At 37.7% G+C, this 25138-nt stretch overlaps 1 protein-coding gene across 21 annotated transcripts in view; it reads right to left on the minus strand.

Annotated features, from left to right (window-relative positions):
* ANKRD26 (ankyrin repeat domain containing 26) overlaps nt 1-25138 on the minus strand; it is a 124664-nt gene that overhangs the window by 22579 nt on the left and 76947 nt on the right. For 15 of the 21 annotated variants that reach the window (XR_008669109.2, XR_008669110.2, XM_055353333.2 and 12 more), the window contains 5 exons: nt 24150-24279; nt 19100-19390; nt 16089-16306; nt 14476-14704; nt 8497-8542 (listed from right to left, as the gene is read on the minus strand). Coding sequence is in view for 19 of the 21 variants with exons in the window: in XM_055353333.2 (XP_055209308.2) it covers nt 8497-8542; nt 14476-14704; nt 16089-16306; nt 19100-19390; nt 24150-24279 (914 nt within the window). In the remaining 2 variants the exon portion in view is untranslated. Of the gene's footprint in view, nt 1-5020; nt 7308-8496; nt 8543-14475; nt 14705-16088; nt 16307-19099; nt 19391-24149; nt 24280-25138 lie in introns of those variants that run through there. The other 6 variants (XM_055353346.2, XM_031015470.3, XM_031015468.3 and 3 more) reach the window with 3 other exon arrangements.

The raw sequence follows: 25138 nt of genomic DNA on the forward strand, positions 1-25138 counted from the left end.
TGATTGTTGTCATTCTATTGGGCCTTCGAGGATTAAGTCTGCTAACAGGTCTGACCTCTGTGATTTTTCTAGCCGTCGCTTAGCTTTAGCCTCTGAAACAAGTATGTGTACCAGCTGGTAAAGGTCTGAATGACCTGGGTCGTAGGTTCTGCTAATGAGCTCAAATTCGTGGGCAAACCCAATTGGATCTTTATGGAAGTCAGGAAATTCTATAACTGTGCTTCGCAGCTCAGCCTTTGACCAGAATTGATAGACAAACGCTGGGGTTCCTCTATCTATTATTGGTTGTTTTCAAACCAGGGCAATCATGAGAGATGTCCCTATAGGGTCCCCCTTTTCTCATTTTCCAGATGAGAGGGTGCCACTGGGGCTGTCAGAGAATCAGCAGGAGGTAGAGTCTTGGAAGTCAGATCCCCAGCTGCCTTCTGTTGAGTGAGTAGCAGTCGAGGAGGGGAAGATGGTAGAATGGAGAAGGGAGCACGCAGGAGGAGGGAACAGATCTGGTCCAGGAAGTTCAAAGAGGTCGGGATAAAGTAGCGGTATACGTGGAGGTGGGGGAGGCACCAAGAGGAAGTGATTCTGAAGATTTCTCTGAGATAAAGCACTAGAGGGTTCTCAGCATCTCTAAATTGTTTCTTGGCCTCCTGTAAGGAGGTGAGGCAATCTTCCCCCATTTTGCTCCTCTCCAGATATCACTCAAAGCAGCTCTCCCATTCTGGCTGTTTAGTTTTTGTGCATGCCTTTTCTGTTCTAGTTCACAGGTGCACTAATATGGGCATCTCAGAAGATCCCCATCTAGGCCATTGTAACTTAGAGTCTGCTTCAGTTATAGTTGTCCATTTGACTAAATATTTGCATGACAATTCGCCATAAGCATTTTGCAAATACCCAGCCAGAGTTTCTAAGGTTGTAACTTTTTGTTGCACAGCTGCTGGGATTTTAGCCAATGTAGAGGCCTCGTTTCCTATAGTTAGGGTTCTCCTTCAGATATTATTAAGTCAGTGAGTGTGTCAGACCCAAAGTGTGCTGCTTGTGGACCTAGCTTTCCAGGGCAATTACTCTCTGAACTGGTTCGGTCCACCTGTGTCACAACTACCTGGCACAATGTGTCAGGGGCTTAAGATGTGGGAGGGGTCAGCTCCTTATATGCACCTGCCAGGTGAAAATAGTCCCTAATTATGTCCTCCTGAGGGAGAAACCTCATTGGAGCCACTGCTGCTCTTAGGAGGCATTCCTCCCAGACACCCTAACATGATTCTCAGTCACATGAGAATGCCCTGAAAGGCTGAGAAAAGCATGGTGTTCTTTTTTCCTTTGGAGTGAAAATTCCATACTCATAGGCTAGAGGGGTTTAGAATTAATCAAATCTGATAGGTTTGAGACAAAAACAAACCAAAAAAAAAAAAAAAAAACCCAACAAAATCCCAAGAAGACAGAAACAAGCAAAACCAGCTAAGCAAAACAATGATCACACAAATTATACGATTTCTGAGAACTCGAATTGTAAGTAGAAATTAAGACAAGCTGGTTGTTAAAACTTTTAGTAATTATAGAGAATTTGCAAGACAAACTCCCAACTCAGCTCCTTACCTAGCAATGGGGCCCAGATTGAAGACGACCCTCCGCCCACACAGAAGCAGACAAGCTCAGCTTCCCTGATGGAAACCAGCTGAAACTCACAGGAAAAAAGTTTTTTACAGCAAAATAAACCTCAGATCTTACAATTGCCTTGTGAGACCCTGGGCAGAGGACCCAGATAGACCATGCCTGAACTCCTGACCCACAGAAACTGAGAGATAAGTGTGTGTGATTTTAAGATGCTAAGTTTGTGATGGCCTATTATGCAGCAATAGGAAACCTATACAATAATGAAGAATATTCATCATAAAAACAAAAGCCTGCCATCTACATACTTGTTGAAAAATATTGTTTCCCCTTTGCAATTTCAACAAAATGTGGATGCCTACTTTTTCCCCTTTTATTCAACATCATTCTTGAAGTAGGAAAGAAAAACAAAAACTTCAGGAATTGGAAAGGATACAACACTGTCACTATTACAGATATTTTTTGTGTGTATATGGGAAATCCAAGACTCTACAGATAAAATACTCAAATAAAAAATATGAATTTAGCAAGATAGCTGAATCCAAGTTTAATACATAAAATACAGATTTTACTTCTATAAGAAACAGGAAATAAAATGTAAGGAAGGTAACATAATAGAATCAAAAGTATCAAATAACTAGGAATAAATCTAAAAATGTATATATGCAAGATCTCTATAAGTTAACAAGACAGAATAGGCCAGGCACGGTGGCTCACACCTGTAATCCCAGCACTTCAGGAGGCCGAGGCAGGTGGATCACGAGGTCAGGAGATCGAGACCATCCTGGCTAATGTGGTGAAACCTCGTTTCTACTAAAAATGCAAAATCAAAATTAGCCAGGCATGGTGGCGGCACCTGTAATCCCAGCTACTGGGGAGGCTGAGGCAGGAGGATGGCGTGAACCCAGGAGGCGGAGCTTGCAGTGAGCCAAGATCGCACCACTGCACTACAGCCTGGGCAACAGAGCGAGACTCTGTCTCAAAAACAAACGAACAAAAGACAGAATAACTCAATATTCTAAATGTCTTTTCTCCCCAAATTATAGATTCAATGCAATTCCAATAAAAAATGCTTGCTTTGTAGAGCTTGGCATGTTGATTATAAATGGTATATGGAGTCCTATTCTCCTTTCTCTTCCTGAACATTTCGGTTCAAAAGTATGGGGACTAAGCCTGGAAACAAAATTAGAGTTGTGGTGGCCCAGAGTTAGGGGCTGGAGTCTGGATAAAATGAGAAGGGCCTAAGTGTGGGAGTGAAGCAGCATCACTGATGGAGTAATATCTGAGGTTCATTGTCTCATGCCAAGGAAATCAAGGATGCGGACACACAAGAGGTGAGGCTAAGAGCAGAGGTTTAATAGGTGAGAGAAAGAGAAAAGCTCTCCCCTGCAGAGAGAGGGTCCTGGGCGGGTCTTCCAGTCCGTGGTGAAAGGCACAGGGTTTTGTAGATGAACTTGAGGTGGTGGTGTCTGATTTACATAGGGCACAAAAGATTGGTTAGACCAGCTATGCTATTTGCATAAGGTGCAAAAAACTGGTTAGGGCTAGGTGTGCCATTTGCATAGTGCAGAAAATCTGGCCGCCCCCACCCTAATCTTTTATTATGCAGATGGGTTCTCTGCCTGGCCAGTGCCATGTTGCCTGTTCCTTTACTGTACAAAGAATAGGGAAGATGAAGCCTCCATGTTGAACATCCCTAGCCCTCAGGTAGCCCTTTTCTATTGGCACAATTGCCGGCATTCACCCATGCAAGCTTTCAGCTTGCTTATCTATGTCAGCAGCTCGATTTTTCAGGCTGCTCCTTGTTAGAAAAGAAATGATTTGGGGCCTGCTTTTTGTTAAAAGGGAAATTTTGCCAAGGACTCTTTTACCCTTGCTATCTGCCTAAATAATTTCTTTCTAGCTCCTGTATCAGGAGTGTCACCCTCTACAGGGTTGGAGGTCAAGTAAGGGCATTCCTGAAAAGTAGATGGGATAGAATGAGGTATCAAAGATGAACAGAGTCAGGAGGCAACCATACGGGGGAAAGGATAGTCCCACATGGGTTTTCAGCACCTGAGGCAGAAGCATCAGCATAAGAGGGTGGCCTGGCACAGGGTGTCTGGGAAAGGATGGGGTGAAGACAGCATCAGCTTGGGAGGAAAGTGGTGAAGACAACCTGATAAAGGGTGCTGGAGTCCAAGGGGGAGTGGGAAGCACAGCTGCTTAGGGGCCAGGACACAAGAGATTGGTTACACACAAGAGGATTGAACAAATCAGTAAATACAGCAGATTCTTGAACAACATTCTTGAACAGCATGACATTTCACTGTCATGCTGAGGAGAGAAAGAATTCCCAACTGGGGCCCCATCTGGGTGGAGTTTGCACGTTCTCCCCTTGTCTGCGTGGGTTTCCTCCAGGTATTCTGGTTTCCTCCTACATCCCAAAGCTGGGCATGTTAGGTTATCTGATGTGCTGACGTCATGACATGGTCCCAGTTAGAGTGAGGGCGGGTGTATGTGAGTGGCCCTGCAATGGGATATGTCCTGTCCAGGGCTGGTTCCCACCCTGCACCCTTAAGTGCAGGAGAGGCTCTGACCATGTGTGACCCTGAACTGGGATAAGCAGGTTAAGAAAGGAATGAATGAATGCAAATTACTATAAAATAAAATGTTGTAGGGTCTATGGTCATAACACAAATGCTGTGGTACACAATTATGTGGTATGAAAGTGCTCCATGAGCCTGCCATATTTGTGACTATTTTTGAACACAAAAATAGTGTTCAAATAGCTGCATGATGGCAGCAGGTGCTCCTGACAATTTTTTCACTTTGCAACATTTATTCCTTGATTTAACACAGCACCACCACTACAACCACTATCACTCACTGACGCACCCAAAATTGGGTAGTATCTTAATTTTTTAAATTAATCTTTCCTAAATCTATGTAGACCTCACATTTATTTCAATGTTTAGTATTCATGTTTTGGGGTCTTTACTTAGAAGATTAGTGATGTTTTTGTGACCAACAATATGTCATAGGAACGTATGTTTTATTTGTATCATTTAGCCTATGCCAAATTGGTTCTGTTATATGTCATTTCACTTAAAGTCAGATTCCAAAGCCTATCGACGGCATTAAGTGAGTACTTAATATACATTCAGGATGAAGGGAGCCAGGTTGCTGTCAGAAAAGGAAGTTAAAAATACAGTTGACCCTTGAAGTGCTCAAAGAATACGGGGGACAGGTCAGAAGGACACAAAGTCAGCTTGAAATGGCTACTACTGGCCAAGTCCAGGGGGCATCTGAACACCAAATTAGTAAGCTTTCCCTTCTCCCCCTATTTGTTCACTGATTTTGTTCTATTTATCAATATAGAAGGGATGAAGGAATAAGAAAGTCATCATTTGGCAACTATCATAATAATAATTGATTCAAGCACAAATCACCAATGAAATGCTTTATCTTGTGGGTGAAGTTCTGAGTAGTAGCCAGATATTTACAAAGCCTCAAAGTATCTTTATACAAGATATTTATGAAATACAAAGTATATAGTAGCTTAACCATGGACAAACATGGCAGGATGTTGACTTTGATTATTTCAACGAATCAAATAATCAAAGTCAACATTGGCCAGTAATAGAAGTGAGTGACAGCAGATGCCTCCAGATGCTGCATTGCAGAGAACTCAGCCTGTGTGAAAGCCCCGCCCGAATGGCACAACCTAAAGCTAATCATGAGGAAACACTGTACAAACCAAAATGGAGAGAAAGCCTACAAAACAGCTGACCTATACTCTCCAAAAACATAAATGTCATGACAATCAAAGAAAGACTCAGGAACTATCCCAGATAAAAGGAGACTATAGAAATGGGACAATTGGACCAACACATCACACCTGGTGAAAATCCCCCATCTTGAATTTTCCTCGGCTATCAAGGATATTTTGGAGACAATTGGCAAAATCTGCGTAAGGTCTATAGATTAGATATTAACATTGAACCAGTGTTAATATCCTGATTTTGACCATTATACTACAGTTATGTAAGGTAATTCCTTTTATTTAGGAAATACACATTATTTAGAAATAAAGAGGCATCGTGTCTGCAACCTACAAACAGTTTAGAAAAAAAAATCTGTATTAAGTACCTATATTCATATTCATCTAGAAAGACAGGAGGAGAAGGGGGAGAAAGGATAAAGTAAATGCAGTAAAATGTTAACATTTGGGGAATAATATCCAAAAATTATTTGTACTACCTCTTATAATCTTTCTGTAAGTCTGAAGTTGTCAAAATAGAACATTTCTTAAAAGAAAAACAAATTTTTAATAACAATATTAATGAATTATAACCCACTGAATAAAATAAACCATGAATCCATGGTTTATTTGATACAAGCAAATGAATAAATTGAGGGTTCGATGGGGAGTAGAGATATGTACATAGTCTCAAATTACCTCCCTGTAAAATACTAATTAACCACAAGGTGAAAAAATAACATTACAGAGAAGAAATTCAGCAGATACCACTGTTAGTGATCAATGCTAACATTACCAGTAACAGGGCAAATCAAAACTGTAGGGTCACAGGTAAGATGCAATGAGAAGATCACTGGGTCACTTCTGTGATACTCCTGCCAAAAAATCATATAATCTAAATCTAATCACCATGAAACCCAATTGAGGGACATTCTTATATTACCAGACTTTACTCTTCAAAATATTCAAGGTCATGAAGGTCAAGGAAAGACTGAGGAACTGTTCCAGACTGAAAGAATCTAACAGATACAACAACTAAATACAAGCCATGGATTAGAATGGGATCCTTTTGCTATAAAGGACATTACAGAGAAGTAACAAACTAGAATGTATTAATGTTGACTTTCTGACTGCAAGGTTTGCACTGTAGTTATGTAGAATGTCCTGACTTGTAGGAATGCCCACTAAAGTAATCAGGGGTGATGACATAATGTCAGCAATTTACTCTCAAATTGTTCGGAGGGGAAAGTCTTCATACTAAAACTTTGAAATTTTCTCTAAACTGAAGGCTATTTCCAAAAGGTTAATTAAAAATAAATAAACAAACAGAAAAGGTGAATCAGGCAAATCTTATTTCTCCCTGAGAACAGCTATATAAATCAGTGCTTAAAATTAAAATTATGTAAATTTGATGGCACTGTAACAATTGTAATACATCCAAACATGAACAATGGCCACAGTTCCTGCACAACAAAATGATGTCTAAGTCCAACTCTACCACTACATATAGTGATAAAAATTACAAAATACAAATAAGCCATCAATTAACTGCACTAAAGTATTAATGACAACTTAGTGGTTTGGCTGTTTAAACAGCTGACATTTGGGCAGTTTGAGTATGTAAAACTCAATATTCCTGGTTTTCATTGGCAAAATCCACTTAAAAGTTAAAGAAGCCAAGTAACATTGTTTAAAATACTATATAAATTTTGATCTGACACATATGATACAAAAATACGTTCCTTTAATATTTTTACATGTCATATATTAATATTTAATGAGAAACAAAATGTCACATAAACAGCCCAGTAATAAAATTTTATCTTTCAGATCATATAATTTTTCTTTAAAACCTGTACATATTCTCTTGATGCTTTCCAAACTAGATCTTGATTTAGATTTGACTCATCAGTAGACCCTAGAGGGGAAGCTATTGATCCAGATTCCAATTCAGCAGCAGCTAGAATGAAAAAGAAAGAATTATATTCCTTACCTAAAAGATTTCATAGTTAACTAAGTGGAAGTCAGTAAAAGAGTTGAGAATTTTGTCAGTATTAATAAGAAAGAAAAATATGTATGCACAACTATTATACAAGATTACTATTAAATATAATTTGCCCATGGTTGCACACTGAATTAATTATCCTTGTGGTTAAATATCAGAGCTTCTGGCTTTCTCACTCTTCATTCATTTATTCAACAACCATGAGCAAAGTAAGCACTAGAATTACAAGATGAAGATATGATCCACCTCTAACAAACACATGCTATAATCGGAAAAAACAGACAAACATACAGTTTCCATACAAAGTCACAGATATCATGACGGGTATAAGACACGGCACTACTGGAACACACAGAAGGGACACCTGTCCCAGTTCTGAGTCAATAACGTAGGCTTTTTGATGGAGGCAATATGTAGACTGATACCTGAAGTACAAGGAAAACATATGCCAGACAGAAGGAAGAAGCAAATGCCAAGAGCTGGAGCTGAGGAAGCTCCCTGTGGAATTCCACGTGGTCTAGGGTGGCTGGATGCCAGAGCAAAGGGGCCCGGAGAACAGCAAGGGGTGAGAAATAAGGTTGAATAACGTGACAAGGACCACATTGATGTGGGTATTTTTATTCCATGCTAAGGAATTTGGAACTTCTCCTGAGGGCAAAGGGAAACCAATGACAAAGTAAATGACTGGAGATTTCAAATGTCACCTGTCAAGCGACTGCTTATGAACTGTAATTCCAGACTAGATATTACTAGTGAGTCTGGGGTCTTTGGGCCTTAAATCACCACCATAACCTCGAGAAGTTGATGATGCCTTTGTTTTCTAAGAATAATTTCTGCATGCTGGCTACAGTTCTATGGGGATGGCAGAAGTGAAGAAAGTGTAGAGCCGGAAAAAAAAGAGGTGCAAAGATTTCTTGAGTTTTTTTAAAGCTATGGAACATGATGAATTAATGAGACAAAGTAAGTATACTCTTCACTATGAATATTCATGTTTTCACATCTTTCATTAGATGTGTGTAAGAAAGAACATTTAATGTAGTATCTATTAGCCAAACAATGGAAAGGGATCCCACTCACGATTTACAATTTATTTCAGAAATCAATTAATTAATCTAAATTTAATTCATGAAGTTTGGCAACATACCTTCTTTGAGTTCTCTAGTTATATTTTTTTCCAACTCCTGCTGCATCTGAAAAAAGTCAAATGTTATTTATAATGTTTAAGTTAGACAAGAGACATTAACATAGAAATGATGTATCACTTACAAAACGTGGCCTGTAATACTCTTAAAGACTACACTTAACTTGATCGCTTAAATATAAAAATAATCACATAAATAAAATTCCTACTTGTTTTAAGTTTAGATTTAAAAAATGTGTAATGTTGTTTAATCTGATAAAAAGTACAATTAATATTGGTCTACTGCATATATATAATGTCAGAAAGGTGATATTTTCTCTTATTTGTACAAGGTCAAACAACCGAAGTCATAGTTTGAAATGAATGCATTACTTTGTAATTCTTAGCAAAACTCTGACCTTTATAAAGCTTAATCAGTTTTTTCACTTTAGTGGATTTTTCCTTAAAATAAACTTTCTGGTGGGGCACAGTGGCTCAAGCCTATAATCCTAGCACTTTGGGAGGCCAAGACAGGCAGATTGCCTGAGCTCAGGAGTTCGAGACCAGCCTGGGCAACATAGTGAAATCCCGTCTCTATTAAAATACAAAAAAAATTAGCCAGGTATGGTGCCTTGTACCTCTAGTCCCAGCTACTTGGGAGGCTGAGGCAGGAGAATTGCTTGAACCCAGGAGGTGGAGGTTGCAGTGAGTCGAGATTGCACCACTGCACTCCAGCCTGGATGACAGAGCGAGACTCCGTCTCAAAAAAACAAACAAACAAAAAAACCACTTTCCATTGTCTACTTTTAGAGAATTAAAATTTTAAAGTATGTTCTATGCTATTTTTTGGTACAGAATCATCAATATATACATGAAGAAAGTGATGCTATCATAATGTCATGTGAAAATTCTACTGGCAAAAGAGTAAGTGAAAATAAATATTATCCTATCTATATATTATAAATAACATTTCTTTATTCATGTAAACACAAAATTTGCTCAAAAAATGATAAATATAAGTTGGAGCTAGTTTTCAAGCTTAGTTTCTTTGATTCACAACTTGGTAGAATTATAAACAAAAAATATATAGCTCTTTAACTGTAATTTTGATTTCAGAAATTAGTACCAATTTTTTAAATATCTAATTATATTTATATACTTAATTATGAAATGTGTGGGAATATCTCAAACTATATTGCAAGTGGCCTATTTAGGGTGTTCTTATTTAAATCTTTTTTATAAAAGGTATTCTCTCACTAAATAACCAGAACATGGTCTGAAATAGTACACTATATAGTGAGCATAATAGGCACTTTGTGGTGATAACGATAATATGATATCCAATGCCTTTAAAAATGTTAGGTATGAAGAGAAAATTTTTTGACTAACAGGTTTCCCAATATTTTGTAAGACTGTTTTCCATATATTTCTGTGACAATAACATTATAGATAGGCCTTATACAATGAATAATGTGACAATAGCATTAGTAGACAGGTCCTGTAAAAGTAATAACTCAATACCAAATAAAAGGAGAAGTCTTTATTGAACGAATCTTATATTGCTATTCATTAATAAACATGACGTAAAATATACATTTTTACATGACTTGTATTAAGGAACTACTAATGTAATGTAGTTTCTCACTTCTCCTAAATATTTACTTCCTACGTGTAATAAATTTTATTATTTCTTTATACCCTATTTACAAATACTTTCATAATATGTACATTTTGCTTAGATAAAAATGAAATACTCTTAACAAATTGCTTACTCTAATATTGAAGAAATCTTAACTGTCTAGACAGAGAAACTTCCTGCATAACAAATTTAAATACAGGTTATTTTTCTCGCCTAACACTTAAAGGGTATATGGTATAAAGTTGTTGCCTCTATTCCAGCCCTGGAGTGGCCTCCCGCTACATAAAGTCTCTTCCAGCCTCTCAATGACCCTTGAATTTATTTTTTTTCTTTTGAGGTGGAGTCTCACTCTGTTGCCCAGGCTTGAGTGTAGTGGCGTGATCTCGGCTCACTGCAACCTCTGCCTCCTGGGTTCAAGCAATTTTCCTGCCTCAGCCTCCTGAGTAGCTGGGACTACAGGCGCGCAACACCGCGCCCAGCTAATTTTTGTATTTTTTAGTAGAGACGGGGTTTCACCATATTGGACAGGTTGGTCTCAAACTCCTGACCTTGTGATCCGCCCACCTGGGCCTCCCAAAGTGCTGGGATTACAGGCATGAGCCACCATGCCTGGCCAACCCTTGAATATTTTACCACATAAATGACAGCTGAGGGCAACTACTTTTGAGAAAAGGACACCAGGTCAGACATAAAGGCTCAAAGGGAAAAGGGGCAGACCCAGAACCCAGGAGGGAGGTGCTCTGGGAGGGACACTTGAAAGCTTAGGAAAACGGTCTTCTGTGTTGACAAGTCTGGTTTTGTCCTGGTTGGTGGGAAACTGGGATGGTTTTACCTATATTAAAAGTGAAAACTGGCAAACATTAAATGACTTTGAAAAAGTCCCTTTCATTTTATTCCTAATTTCCCATTAAATCACACATTTTCCTCATATTTCCCTTAATACAAATTTAAAATTATTGTCTCCAGTTAAATAACTTAACACAGTGCCTGATACAGACTATGGAAGAAAAAAGGAGAGAAAAATGTCTTGGTGACATTAATAACTGTCCTATTGAGGTAGACAAGGTGCCATCGATGGTTTTTGAAATGTATAGAGCAATAGATTAGGAGAAACTGAACACTGCTAGAGGAAATTAAAAAGCTTAATAAATTACTAATCTCTTACGCTAATAATTTAATGCATAATACAAAATCAAAAGCTATTATGGAGTAAAATAAATAAACTACGTTTTATAAAAATGCTCCTTCTTTCTCTGTGGACTTTGTTTATTTCCAGGTGGGGGTTATGCTTCAGGTGGCGGAGGCAGCCTGAGGTCCAACATTAATAAAGGGAGCACATCTGCAACTTCATGTATACTTTTTCATTTTAAAATATAAGAATAGGAGAAAATTATAAAAGAACAATGTACCAACAAGTTTTGGCTAATTAGAAGGATTCTTTCATAACCAGTAGTTTTCAAACTATGTCCCACAGAAATCTAAGGTTCTACAGAGGATATTGCAGGATTAAGGGATAAGGAAGTCACAGCTTCAGAGCCCCTACCTCTCCTTTAGCCAGAGAGCTCTACTTCTATCTGTTTTATGTAATATAGTTTCATGCCATTTTTTAAAAGTTCTATTCTTTCAAAAAAATTTTTTTAATATATGAAAGTCACTTGACCTGACAGAATGGTTCTTTTTAATCTCTTTTGTTAAGTCTAACATGGTTTGGCAAACCAGTGCCCCACAAAGAAACCATGTATACCAATGGAATATTTTTCAGCTTATCTAGAAATACTAAAAATAAACACCTCCTTGCTCCCCAAAAAAATCAATTAAGGAAAAACATTTCCTCAAAAATCTTCCCTTACACTGCGTATCTACATATTCTTTCATCATCTTATAAAATGTTGTTACCTGAGTTTTCTGGTAGGAACTAATGAGAAAATTTTATATTTGCATCATGCTTAGTAAGTTACAGAAGGTTTTTTTGTTATTGTTTTGGATTTTTTGAGACAGGGTCTCACTCTGTCATCCACGCTGGAGTGCAGAAGCACGATCATAGCTCACTGTAGCCTTGAGCTCCTGAGCTCAAGTGATTCTCCTGCCTCAGCCTCCCAAGAAGCTGGGACTACAAGCGTGCACCACCATGCCCAGCCAATTTTTTAAATTTTTTGTAGAAATGAGATCTCACTATGCCTCACTATGTTTCCCAGCCTGGTCTTGAACTCCTGAGCTCAGGTGATCTTCCTGCTTCGGCCTCCCAAAGTGTTGGGATTATAGGCATGAACCATTGCACCCGGCCTACACAAGTATTTGACATTCATTTTCTTTTTGTACCCAGTAGGAAAATTTCATGACTCTGAAGCATTTAGACCCTGATCATCTCATTGTCAGAAAAATAAGACAAAACTAAGCTAACAAAATGATGAAAAAAATTAGCTGGACAGATCTTGTAATTTATGTATTAAAACAATCATTTGATTTGTTCCTTGTTAAGCCACTTGGCTGCAGTGCTGTCTAAGAAACCTTAGACTTGGTCTTCTATGATTTGTTAGGACATGAGGCCTGGTAAAGAAACAAGGTTGAGGTCTCATTTAACATGAGTCTACACTTTTTTTCTCTGCATTAAGATCATGAAAATACCATTAAATCTTAAGCTAATGTGCACTGATTAAAATTGATATTTTCATAATGACACACAACAAAAACTAGTTGCTATTTATTTATTTTTGTTCAAACAAATGTTTTATGCTTCTTGTAATTTTTTAAGAGACAGGGTCTTGCTATGCTGCCCAGGCTGGAGTGCGGCTGCTATTCACAGTTGCAGTAAAAACACGTTACAACCTTAAACTCTTGGGCTCAAGCAATCCTCCTGCCCCAGCCTCCCAAGTAGCTGGGACTACAAGTGTTCACCATCGCAACCAGCTTTTGTAATTCGTTCCCCCAGTCAAAAATGGTCAAAAGTTAGACAAGTATCTTAAACTGGATCAAGCATAGTTGAATTTTTTTTCCCTACCAAGTCTACAATTGATAAAACTTGTCATTGTTGAATTCATTTTGAGATCCCCAGAAATGAAGTCGTACTATGAGTGAAATCGTAAGGCTGGATTGCAAGGTTCCTCTTCAATGGGTTTTCTATTGTTCTAGAAAAGCAAAACAAAACTAAGCTAACAATATGAACATAATATTGGCTAGCTAGGACCTTGTAACTGTAAAGCTAGGATCCAGGGGAGATGAGGACCCTGTGAAGCTTAACATGAAATTCTGGGTAGGAAGAAAATAATTCTGTTTGATCATACTTACTAAACACTCTTGATATCACTGCCATCTTAGACATCAATCATTCAAGTAATGGCACAAGTGCATTTTTTAAATTCACATATTTGCTTGCTTTAACTATTTAAAAACCGCTGTGCAATTGCCCAGTAATAGACACATTTTACAAAAATTGAGAGAAAAATGCTGTAACAATAGCAACAAAGAATGTACTCCTAAGTAATAAAATGACAAAACTTAAAAATACAAATTAATCAGTGTTAGAGTTTGTTTAATTCATAAGAAGTATTTATCTTGGAGTTCTTTAAGTAATAAATTTCCATATGTGGTTAAGTGTTTGGATGCCAATCATTCATTCACTTATGATTAAGGGTGGAACACTTGAGATGGTGCCAGAAAACTATCAAAGTGCTATCAACCACAGCCAAACTCAAATCCATTAGAAGGAAAGCCAAAGTATCTCAACGTATACCTTTTGCTATCAGGCAATAGGCAATAATATTCCATTTCTAATAAGTTCAGCTTTTAAAGAAATTTAAAATGTGACAGTTTAGTTACATTTATTGAATAAAGTTAACAAATGGTATCTCTTGAAAATGAGAGCTCTAGGGACTAAAAAAAAAAAAAAAAAAACTAAAATTTCTGTTTCCTCACTTAATTAGCACAGATAATTATGACCTTTACTTATCAAGCATAAGTCAATTAAACAACTCGGTATTTCACCAAATTAAAAACAGGAATTATATCAGAAATTTGAGCCTGGGCATGGTGGCTCACACCTGTAACCCCAGCACTTCGGGAGGGTGAGGCAGGCAGATCATTTGAAACCAGAAGTTTGAGACCAGCCTGGCAATATGTGAAACCCAGTCTCTACTAGAAATATAAAAATTAGCTGGGTGTGGTGGCACACACCTGTAATCCCAGCTATCTGAGAGGCTAAGACACAAGAATTGCTTGAACCTAGACGTAGAGGTTGCAGTGAGCCAAGATGGCACCACTGCACTCCAGCCTGGACAACAGAGTAAAACGCTGTCTCAAAAAAACAAACAAAAAAAGAATTACATGAGAAATTTGAAACCCAAAGGAAAAAAGACAAAATAACTAACCTTGCTCAAGTAGTTCTCCATGCTATTATTTGAAGCCCGTGGATTTGAGGTAGAGATCACTAAGTTTTCTCTTGGAATAAGTTTTCTGTTGAGATCTAAACTATTATTAAGATTTCCAACACAAGGTGGCTCCATGACTGGCCTGGTAGTGAGAGTGGTGAACAAAGATCTGCTCTGCTGTTTTTCCACAAGAAGTTTGGTGTTGACCTCTGCTAGCCTCTCATTAGTTCTGTGAAGATTGCAGAAGACACATGCTTAACATTTTACTTTTCCCTAAATGATTCCTAAAAGACTTGCAATTTTAAAAAGTTACCATAGGAGTAAATGAAATTTCCCATTAACCAGTATTTTAACACTGAAAAACGTGTCAGAGCATGCCTACTGTATGCAATTATAATTTTTAGACTGTTCTAAAGAAGTGCATATGTTTCTAGGGTAGTTTCCAACAAACAAGTAATTCAAGCAAAGTAGGGAAGGGAAGAAAATGGCTACCAATGATGTATAACTTCACAGGTAACACCTGCTGCCTTCTGGAACGCTCCACTGGTACAATTCCTGAGGATGCCATTAAAAATACTTGTCTTTAAAGGGTAAATATGTGACATGATAAATATGTTAATTTGCTTGACTATAATAACCATTTCACCATGTACAAATATATCAAAAACATCATGTTTTGATACATACAATTAATAAAACTAAGAACAAAGGAAAAAGCCCAGCTAAAAATACTTGTATTTAGTAAACCAGTTTAGAGATTAAAAAATTCCTCAAGACATGTGCAAGCATTGGCTTTCACCACCCTTTTACATTTATTTCACCCATTATCTGGAAAAATATTAGGCATCTGGCACCAAGGAATAATTCAGAGCAAAAAATTCTAGGGGAAAAGAAGATAGCTGAGTTGGTGATCAAAAAGAACTAAAGAGTCTCAAAGGCAGTTAGCGCCTAACATTGTCCCCAAGGCATCAGAGGTGGGGCCTGACCTGTTTTCCACACACTCCCTCAGGCTGACCAAGGTGTTATTTTTAACCACTTTATAAATTATACTTCCCTTCATCCCTACGTTAATCATTCCCTATTTCACTAGCATGCCTTTAAGTAGTAGAAAAACTATACAGGGTAGTTTGTCTCACGGCACCCTGTAGTGATAATACCAGATATCACAATCAAGGAAAGTTCATTTATGGAGTGCCAGAATGTGCAGAGTAGTAGTGATACTTGACCCTTCTGGTTTAAGTTGTAATTTTCCAAAAAACAGCCCAACTCATTAATAATTATATTTATGGCAATGCTGATAAGCAATCTGATGACAATATCAATGTCTAAATTACAAAGTTGTAAAAGCACATAGCTGAAAGACATAGATCCAGTTAACTACCTAAGAATATTAACGGAAAAGCCATATAAAATTAAAAAAAAAAAAAACAGAGGAAAGACATAAACTGTCCTGGACACACATTTTAAAGGTTAAGTTAATTTACTAACATTTTCCAAAATTATATTACCTATTTAGCTTTCACTTCCCATTGATCTCATGAACCTAAGAATTATGCTTTCAAGGCAAATTAATGAGCTTAATTTATTTCCTATGATTCTATATTTTGACTTACTTGGTTAGTTTACTTGACAAAGATTTTCTAACTTTTAATTCTTCTAGATAGAGTTGCTTATATTTTTCCAGTTCGGTTTTATTAAAGTCTTCTTGAGAAGTTTTTATTTTGGAGAGTTCAGATTCCAGATCTTTAATTCTGAGTTCCATCTGACTTTTCATTGAAGCAAAATTATTCTCTCTTAACTGCTCTAAGTTTTCTTGAGATGCTGCTTGTGCCTAAAACAAATTAAAAGCATATGTTTTAAAAATACATAACCTGAGTAAGACCATGGTCACCTACTCGGTGTCTAAGGGCTGTTTTGTTTTTAACCCAAACTCCAAAAAGAGAAAGATCTCTGTGCCAGCAGGCATTGGTCAAAGAGATAAGAGGACATCCCAGGGTTCTAATTGAAAAGGGAATCCAAATACACCTTCCAAAGAAATGAAAGTGAGTTTCTACTAGAGAAGCATTTTCATCCTTGATGAAGTAATCAAAACAATAAAGGCTGACTGGCAACCCAGATGTCTAACGATGGGGGGAAATGTCATATAGAAAATAAAAAATTATAATTGGTAACATAAGGAAAACCTAAGAAAGAAAATGACTACAAATGTGGAGATATTTTCGAATGAAAATCTTATAAAAATTATTTTTGTGTTAAAATATATTCATGGGGAGACTTGAATATGCTTAAAAATTTTGATGTGATATTCCATTTTATGAATACACCTGGCAAAGTAAATTAAAGCAATCATCTGTATGTAAGATACAGGAACTGAGAGCTTCTTAGAGATAAATGCTGCGCGCATCAATACATGCTGAGAAAAAAGCCCAAGGTGTTGGATCTCTTACAGTAATTCTACCTGCTGGAGCATAAGGTTATGGAATCACCTGGACTACAAGTAAAGGAATGTGGAGTGTGATCCTGAGCCTGACTAGCATAGGCTTGGGCCCTGCTGTTTAACCTTTCCCTAGGTCTCTTCATCTGTAAAATGGGAAACTACGCTGGCTTATCACTAAGATTTCTTCCTATTCTCATTCCATGTCTCTAAGAGCTAACATGCAGAGCTTTGTAAGACTATCATAAATACCATGTGAAGAAATCTGTGTTATCATGGATTGTTACCACCTTGGCCTTGTAGATTGTGTTCCAAGACTCCTATCTCTCACTAGCCTGAGGGAAGGGAAAGAGCTGAGAATGAGTAGTGAAGATTTTCTACTCTCACAACGGCTACATATTTTCAAGTGGCCCAGCTGAAATTTCTCTGTTAATTTTCACATCCTTTCTACCAGTTTGCACCCTCCATCCTCCCTCATAAGCACAGGGGTCCCACGCAGTTCTCAATTGCTGTTTATCCCAACTAAAACAAATTTGTTAAATTATTGAGTTTTAATCACTCATAGACACACAAACTCATGTTATTAAGGAAGTAGATTTTTATCACTCACACACACACACACTCACACACTCATATACCCATGTGGGTAAGAGAGGAAAGACATTCCTTTGGCTTTGTTTATTTTAGAGACAGGGTCTCAGTCTGTTGCCCATGCTTCAGTTCAGTGGCACAATCATAGCTCACCGCAGCCTTGAAAACTCCTGGGCTTACATGATCCTCTCACCTCAGCCTCCCAAGTACCTGTGACTACAGCCATGCACCACCATGCCTGGCTAATTACTTTTTTAAATTTTTGTAGAGACGGGGTCTCACTTTGTTGCCTAGGTTGGTCTTGAACTCCTGGGCTCAAGTGGTCCTCCCACCTCAGCCCTCAAAGTGCTAGGATTACAGGTGTGAGCTACCATGCCCAGCCTAATTTGTTTGTTTTGTTTTGTATTTGAGACGGAGTCTAGCTCTCACCATCTTGCCTCACTGCAACCTCCGCCTCCCAGATTCAAGCAGTTCTCCTGCCTCAGTCTCCCGAGTAACTGGGACTACAGGCATGTGCCACCACGCCTGGCTAATTATTTTTTTAAATTTTTTAGTAGATATGGGTTTTCACTATGTTGGCCAGGCTGGTCTGGAACTCCTGACCTCGTGATCCGTCCACCTTGGCTTCCCAAAGTGCTGGGATTACAGGCATGAGCCACCGTGCCCAGCTTTGTTTTTTTTTTTTTAAGGCAAAAACAACACAAGTTGTGTTAAAGTCCCAGTGGTTTCCTGGGATGAAGTAGGGGGAATTAACTGCAAAAAGGCAAGAGAGAACTTTCTGGAAATGTTCTCTGTTGAGAGGATGGTTAAGCAAGTATATACTTGGGTCAAACTGTTAAAATGGTTGTGTTTAATTATTTGTAAATTATCCCTCAATAAAATTTAATTTATATAAAACCTGGGTAATTATTGTGTATTTTTTTCCTTTACTTTTGAGTTAGTGATTCAGAGAGTAATTTTAAATATGTGAAAAAAAAAGCTGAAGTTTAAAATATTTATCAGCCAGGTTTGGTGGCTCATGCCTGTAATCTCAGCACTTTGGGAGACCTAAGCAGGAGGATCACTGGAAGCCAAGAGTTCGAGACCAGCCTGGGCAACAAAGCAAGACTCTGTTTCTACCAAAAATAAGAATTAAAAGTTTAGCCAGGCATCGTGATGTGCACCTGTAGTCCCAGCTATCCAGAAGGCTGAGGTATAAACATTTGAATCATTGTTTCATTAGTACTCATGAACTCTGATAATTTAAAGAATAATAAAATTAATTAAAAATTTAAAAAAGTGAGCAATGTAATTTAAGAACAATTCAAGAATATGGTATAATTTCTAAATCACAATACTTTCTTTTCCTGATGGTTTTGTTTTATGCCAACTGGTCTTAATAGTCAAATAATTCTGATGAAAATCATTATTCTAAATCATCAATTTAGTTATAATAATGATGGAAACTGGAATATCTAAAGGGAGAAACAGATGCCATCATCCTTCTAGAAATCTACAGAACAAATTGCTATAAGGGATGTAGAGGAAACACATATAATGTATATATCCAAAATACAATTTGCAGTGAAATGAACAAAGGCACACTACACATAAGCTAACCTGTAAAAATAGATTGACTTCTTTTAATTTTTCTGCTATTTCCTGTCTTGCTCTTTCTTCAATCTCCTGTTTATACTGTTTGACTTGACCAAGTTCTACCATATTCCTTTCTATATGACTTCTCAGGTTGATAACTTCTTGTTCCAACTTCTTTTTATTCTTCTGTAGTTTTTCACATTTCTTTTGTACTGTTTTCATAGATAACAACTCCTCTTGAAGAACTTGATTCTTTGTATCCAGATGTAGACATTTTGAACCTGCAGTCTCCAGTTCTGCTGTAAGATCATCAATCTGAATGAAGACAATAATATAGTGTAATAATGAAGGAAGTAGCCTGAGAATAGCCTAACATAAAACCAAGAACAAATTTTGGAATAAATTCAGTTGCAATAAAATGTCACCTGAACCATAAAAGATTCTTCAAATGTGGACCCTTAAATTACCCAGAAAATCAAGAACAAAGTCAAAGCCACCAGGAGTCACAAAAATATATTCCTTATTTTTATCATCTCTGCCACACAACATTTGCACTTGATCTTCGACTTGTATTTTTCTATGATTGTTTCATGTCTTTCCTCCTTAAATGGCTCTAAGGGGTAGCAGAAAGTGTCTTACTACTTCCCCCATAAACATGCCCTATATTTTTTTTTTTTTTTTTTTTTTTTAAGTCTTGCTCTGTCGCCCGGGCTGGAGTGCAGTGGCGTGATCTCCACTCACTGCAAGCTTTGCCTCCCGGGTTCATGCCATTCTCCTGCCTCAGCCTCCTCAGTAGCTGGGACTACAGGCACCCACCACCAGGCCCGGCTAATTTTTTGTATTTTTAGTAGAGACAGGGTTTCACCATGTTAGCCAGGATGGTCTCGATCTCCTGACCTCATGATCTGCCTGCCTCAGCCTCCCAAAGTGCTGGGATTACAGGTGTGAGCCACTGCTCCCAGCCCCAACATGCCCTGTAATTTCTAAAGAAGTTTTCGGACATCCTATTGACTTATTTAGGCCTCATCAAAAAAAAGGCTCCCAGAATAAAACTTTTAAAACAAGACTCTAATTAATGAATCTTGTAATATAGATTCTAATGCCATAAGCCTTTTTCTGAGCTGCAAATGTTTTATGCTAATTTGACTTGCATTCCAAGGGGTAATAATTATTGGTGTTAAGGCCACAGAATAAAGAACCTAGAAATAAATTCGTGTATTTACAGCCAACTGATTTTAAACAGATGCTAAGAACATACATTGGGGAAAGGACATCCTCTTGAATAAACAGTGCTGGGAAAACTGGATATCCACATGCAGAAGAATGAAACTAGACCCCTATCGAACACCATATACTAAAATCAACTCAAAATTGAATAAAGATGTAAAAAAGTAAGACCTTGAAACTATAACTACTAGAAGAGACAGGGAAATTGCTTCAGGACATTGGTCTAGGCAAAGATTTTATGGCTATTTTCAAAACCGTAGGCAAAAAAAACAAAAATAGAAAAATGGGACAATACTGGCCAGGTGCGGTGGCTCACGCCTGTAAATCCCAGCACTTTGGGAGGTGGATCACGAGGTCAGGAGATCGAGACCATCCTAGCTAACACGGTGAAACCCCACCTCTACTAAAAATACAAAAAATTAGACAGGCATGGTGGTGGGCACCTGTAGTCCCAGCTACTTGGGAGGCTGAGGCAGGAAAATGGCATGAACCCAGGAGGCGGAGCTTGCAGTGAGCTGAGATCACACCACTGCACTCCAGCCTGGGTTAAAAAAAAGAAATTAATAAAATAAAATTTTAAAAAATAGTAATAAAAATAAAGATGGGACAATATTAAACTGAAAAGCTTCTGCACAGCAAAGGAAATAATTAATAGAGTGAAGAGACAATCTGTAGAATGGGAGACACTATTTGCAAACTATTCGAGTAGGTGCTCAGGGTTCCTGCCCCAACCAAAGTTCCAGCCAATGGCCACCATCGGCAACCAGACACATTAGTGCACAAACCAGAAGATTCCAGTCCCCCTCTATCTAGAAGCTTTAATTCTTCTAGATAGAGTTGCTTATATTTTTCCAGTTCAGTTTTATTAAAGTCTTCTTGAGAAGTTTTTATTTTGGAGAGTTCAGATTCCAGACCTTTAAATCTGGAGAAAAAACTTTCTCCTCAATAGCTCTTACGTCTTTCTCCTGGCTATCTGCTTAACATTGTTTGCCATGAATAAATTAATCTCAACATTTATCAGATTCTACTTTAAATGAGACTAATTTTTCCCGTGTAAGTTATGTTTCTTATTGTCTCTTTTTGTAAAATACATTTTTTCTGCTTATTGCTTCCTAACAAAGTACCTAAAATTTATGGCTTAAAACAACATTTATTCTGTTCAGGAATCTGCGGTTTGGGAAAATCTCGGCCAGGACAGCTTGTCTCTGTTCCCCTCAGGTTCCCTGGACACAACTCAAACCCTGAGGGACTGGAACTCCTAGGCTGCCTTTGTGTCCTGAGCTTCCTCACAAGATCGGGGCTGGGTTCCAACGGCAAGGAGTCTGAGATAGGAAGCCTCTTCTAATCTAATGCCGAAGTCACATGTTGTCACCTTTACCACATTCTATTCATTAGAAATGAGTCACTGAGTTTGGCCCATGTTCTATTTTATCATGGGATGAATTATTTTTTCCTTTTTAGTTGACACACAACACTATACATATTTATGGCTAGAGAGATATTTTAATAGATGTATACAATGTATAAACGAATTAGCATATCCATCACCTCAAACATTTATCATTTATTTGTCTTGTGAACATTCAAAATTCTCTTTTTAGCTTTTTGAAAATACACAATAAATTATATTTAACTGTATTTGCCCTGTGGTGCTATAGAACACTGGAACGCATTCCTCCTAGCTAGCTCTAATTTGGTAGCCATCATCCAACACCTCCTCCCTTCCCCGCCCCTTTGCCTGCCTCTCCTCCCTCCTGCTTTTCCCAGCCTCTAATACCCATGATTCTACTCTGTACTTCCATGAGCTCGGTTTTCTTTTTAGCACTTGCATACAAGTGAGAACCTTAGATATTTATCTTCCTCGCCTGACCTATTTCACTTAACATAATGTTACTGACATGATTTCATTCTTTTGGCTGAACAATATTCCATCCTGTATATACACCACATCTTTCTTTTTTTTGAGACAGAGTTTCACTCTTGTCACCCAGGCTGGAGTGCAATGGTGCAATCTTGGCTCACTGCAACCTCCGCCTCCAGGGTTCAAGCAATTCTCCTGCCTCAGCTTCCAGAGTAGCTGGGACTACAGGCGTGTGCCACTATGTCCAGCTAATTTTTTTGTATTTTTGGTGGAGACGGGGTTTTGCCATTTTGTCAAGGCTGGTCTTGGAACTCCCGACTTCAGGTGATCAGCCTACCGTGGCTTCCAAAATGCTGGAATTATAGGCATGAGCCACCGTGCCCAGCCACCAAATCTTTTCCTTTAAAAAAAAAAAATTCCATTTTTATTTTAGATTGAAAGGGTACATATGCAGGCTTGTTACTATACTGCAAAATGCCGAGGTTTGGACTTCTGTTGATCCTGTCACCCAGATTCTGAACACATTTCTTGGCACAGATCCTGCATTCTCGGAAACCTCAGCGTCTGTTGTTTTCACCTTTATGTATCTGTATACACCATATTTTCTTTTCCATTGTCTATGGACATTTAGGTTGATTCCACATCTTAGCTATTGTGAATAGTACTGCAATAAACATGGGAATGCAGATATCCCTTTGATATGCTGATTTCCTTTCTCCTGGATAAATACCTGGTAGTAGAACGACTACATCATATGGCAGTTCTGTTTTTAGTTTTCTGAAGAAACTCCACATTGTTTTTTATAATGGCTGTACTACTTTACATTCCCACCAACAATGTCTAAGAGTTCCCTGTTCTCTGCAGCCTTGCTGGCATTTGTTATTTTTTGTCTTTTGATAGTAGCGATTCTAACTGGAATAAGATCATATCACTTGGTGGTTTTGATGTACACTTCCCTGATGATTAGTGATGTTGAGCATTTTTTTCCCTATACCTTTTGGCCATTCGTATGTCTTCTTATGAGAAATGTCTGTTTCAGATTTTTTGCCTACTTTTGAATTAGATTATTCTTTTTGCTGTCGAGTTGAGTTCCTTGTATATTCTGGATATTAGTCCCTTGTCAGATGAATAGTTTGTTATTTTTTTGACTTTTTAATAATAGCCATTCTGGCTAGTATGAGATGGTATCTTGTTGTGGTTTTGATTTGCATTTCTCTAATGATCAATGATGTTGAGCTTTTTATCATGTTTGTTGGGTTGCATGTATGTCTTCTTTTGAGAAATGTCTATTCATCTCCTTTGCCCACTTTTTAATGGGGTTGTTTTTTCCTTGTAAATTTGTGTAAGTTCCTTATAGATGCCGGATATAAGACCTTTGTTAGATGCATAGTTTGCAAAAATTTTCTCCCATTCTGTAGGTTGTCTGTTTACTCTGTTGATACTTCCTTTGCTCTGCAGAAGCTCTTTAGTTTAATTAGATTCTGTCAATTTTTGCTTTTGTTGCAATTGCTTTTGGTGTCTTGGCCATGAAATCTTGGCCTGTTCCTATGTCCAGAGCTAGAAGCCACTATCCTTAGTAAACTAACACAGGAAGAGAAAACCAAATACTGCAAGTTCTCACTACTAAGTGGGAGCTAAATGATGAGAACACAGGGACACACAGAGGGGAACAACAGACAATGGGGCCTCCTAGAGGATGGAGGGTGAGAGAAGGGAGAGGAATCAAGAAAAATAACTAATGAGCACTAGGCTTAATACTTGGGTGACAAAATAATATGTTTAACAAACACCCGTGACACAACTTTAACTACGCAACAAACCTGCCCATGTACCTCTGAACTTAAAAGTTTAAAAAAAGTTTTTTTATTAGTATCAAGTCCCTAAAGTTAAAAAAAAAAATCTTTATTTCACTGTTCAAAGCATTGAGAAGTCTATATTTCCCAAAATTAAGTGACTTTTTTGGTCCCAAAACTTATTAAAAATTACCTTATGTTTTAGCTTATTAATCTGAATATCCATTTCAAATTGACTAGTTTTTAAATCTCCATGGAAACTAAATTCTCCATTTTCATAGTCATTTAACTTCTTTCTTGTCATTTTTAAGAGGTTCTTAAATCTGCAGGAAGGTACAAAATGAGTAACTCAAGTTTTAAAAAGGCAAACATTTAATAATTATTTAAACAGACATTATGTTTTAGCATGTAAGAAAAACAAATGAATCATGATTCTCTCGTTTATTTCAATCTGACATAGTTTGAAAACACTCTAATGAAATTATAATCTTAGGTAAATAATGTGAAGAAAAATTATATGACATATATGGCAGATAAAGAGTTAACATTAAAATCACATGAAGTTTTTATAAATAAATTATTCCTATCCATTTTAGTATGTTAATATAAAACATTAACCTATTATCAAATATTAGCTATAAACCAGAGATCAGAGTCCAAGGTGAAGAGGAAAATCATACTTAGGCTGGACCAGTGGCTCATGCCTAAAATCCCAGCACTTTGGGAGGCCGAGCCAGGCGGATCACTCGGGCTCAGGAGTTCAAGACCAGCCTGGCCAACATGGTGAAACCCTGTCTCTACTAAAAATACAAAAATTAGCCAGGCGTGATGGTGCATGTCTGTAATCCCAGCTATTCAGGAGGCTGAGTCGGGAGGCGCAGCCAGGAGAATGGCTTGAACCCAGGAGGTGGAGGTTGCAGTGGGCCGAGACTGCACCACCACACTCCAGCTTGGGCAACAGAGAGATTCCAGGGAAAAAAAAAAAGCAAAGCATACACATACTTATACATGAATGGTTGAAAAAGACACAAAAATACATTTGATATCCGTTGACCACTGTTTATAAGAAGAAAAGTACAAAAAAAAAAAAAGAAAGTACGCACAAAAAACATCAAGATCATTCAAAGTAGACAAGAGACAGGAAAGAAAACATTTTTGACGTCTGAGTTAAGGGGAAAAGGA

Source organism: Gorilla gorilla, chromosome 8 (assembly GCF_029281585.2).
Source record: "Gorilla gorilla gorilla isolate KB3781 chromosome 8, NHGRI_mGorGor1-v2.1_pri, whole genome shotgun sequence".
In the NCBI taxonomy this organism is placed as follows: Eukaryota; Metazoa; Chordata; class Mammalia; order Primates; family Hominidae; genus Gorilla; species Gorilla gorilla.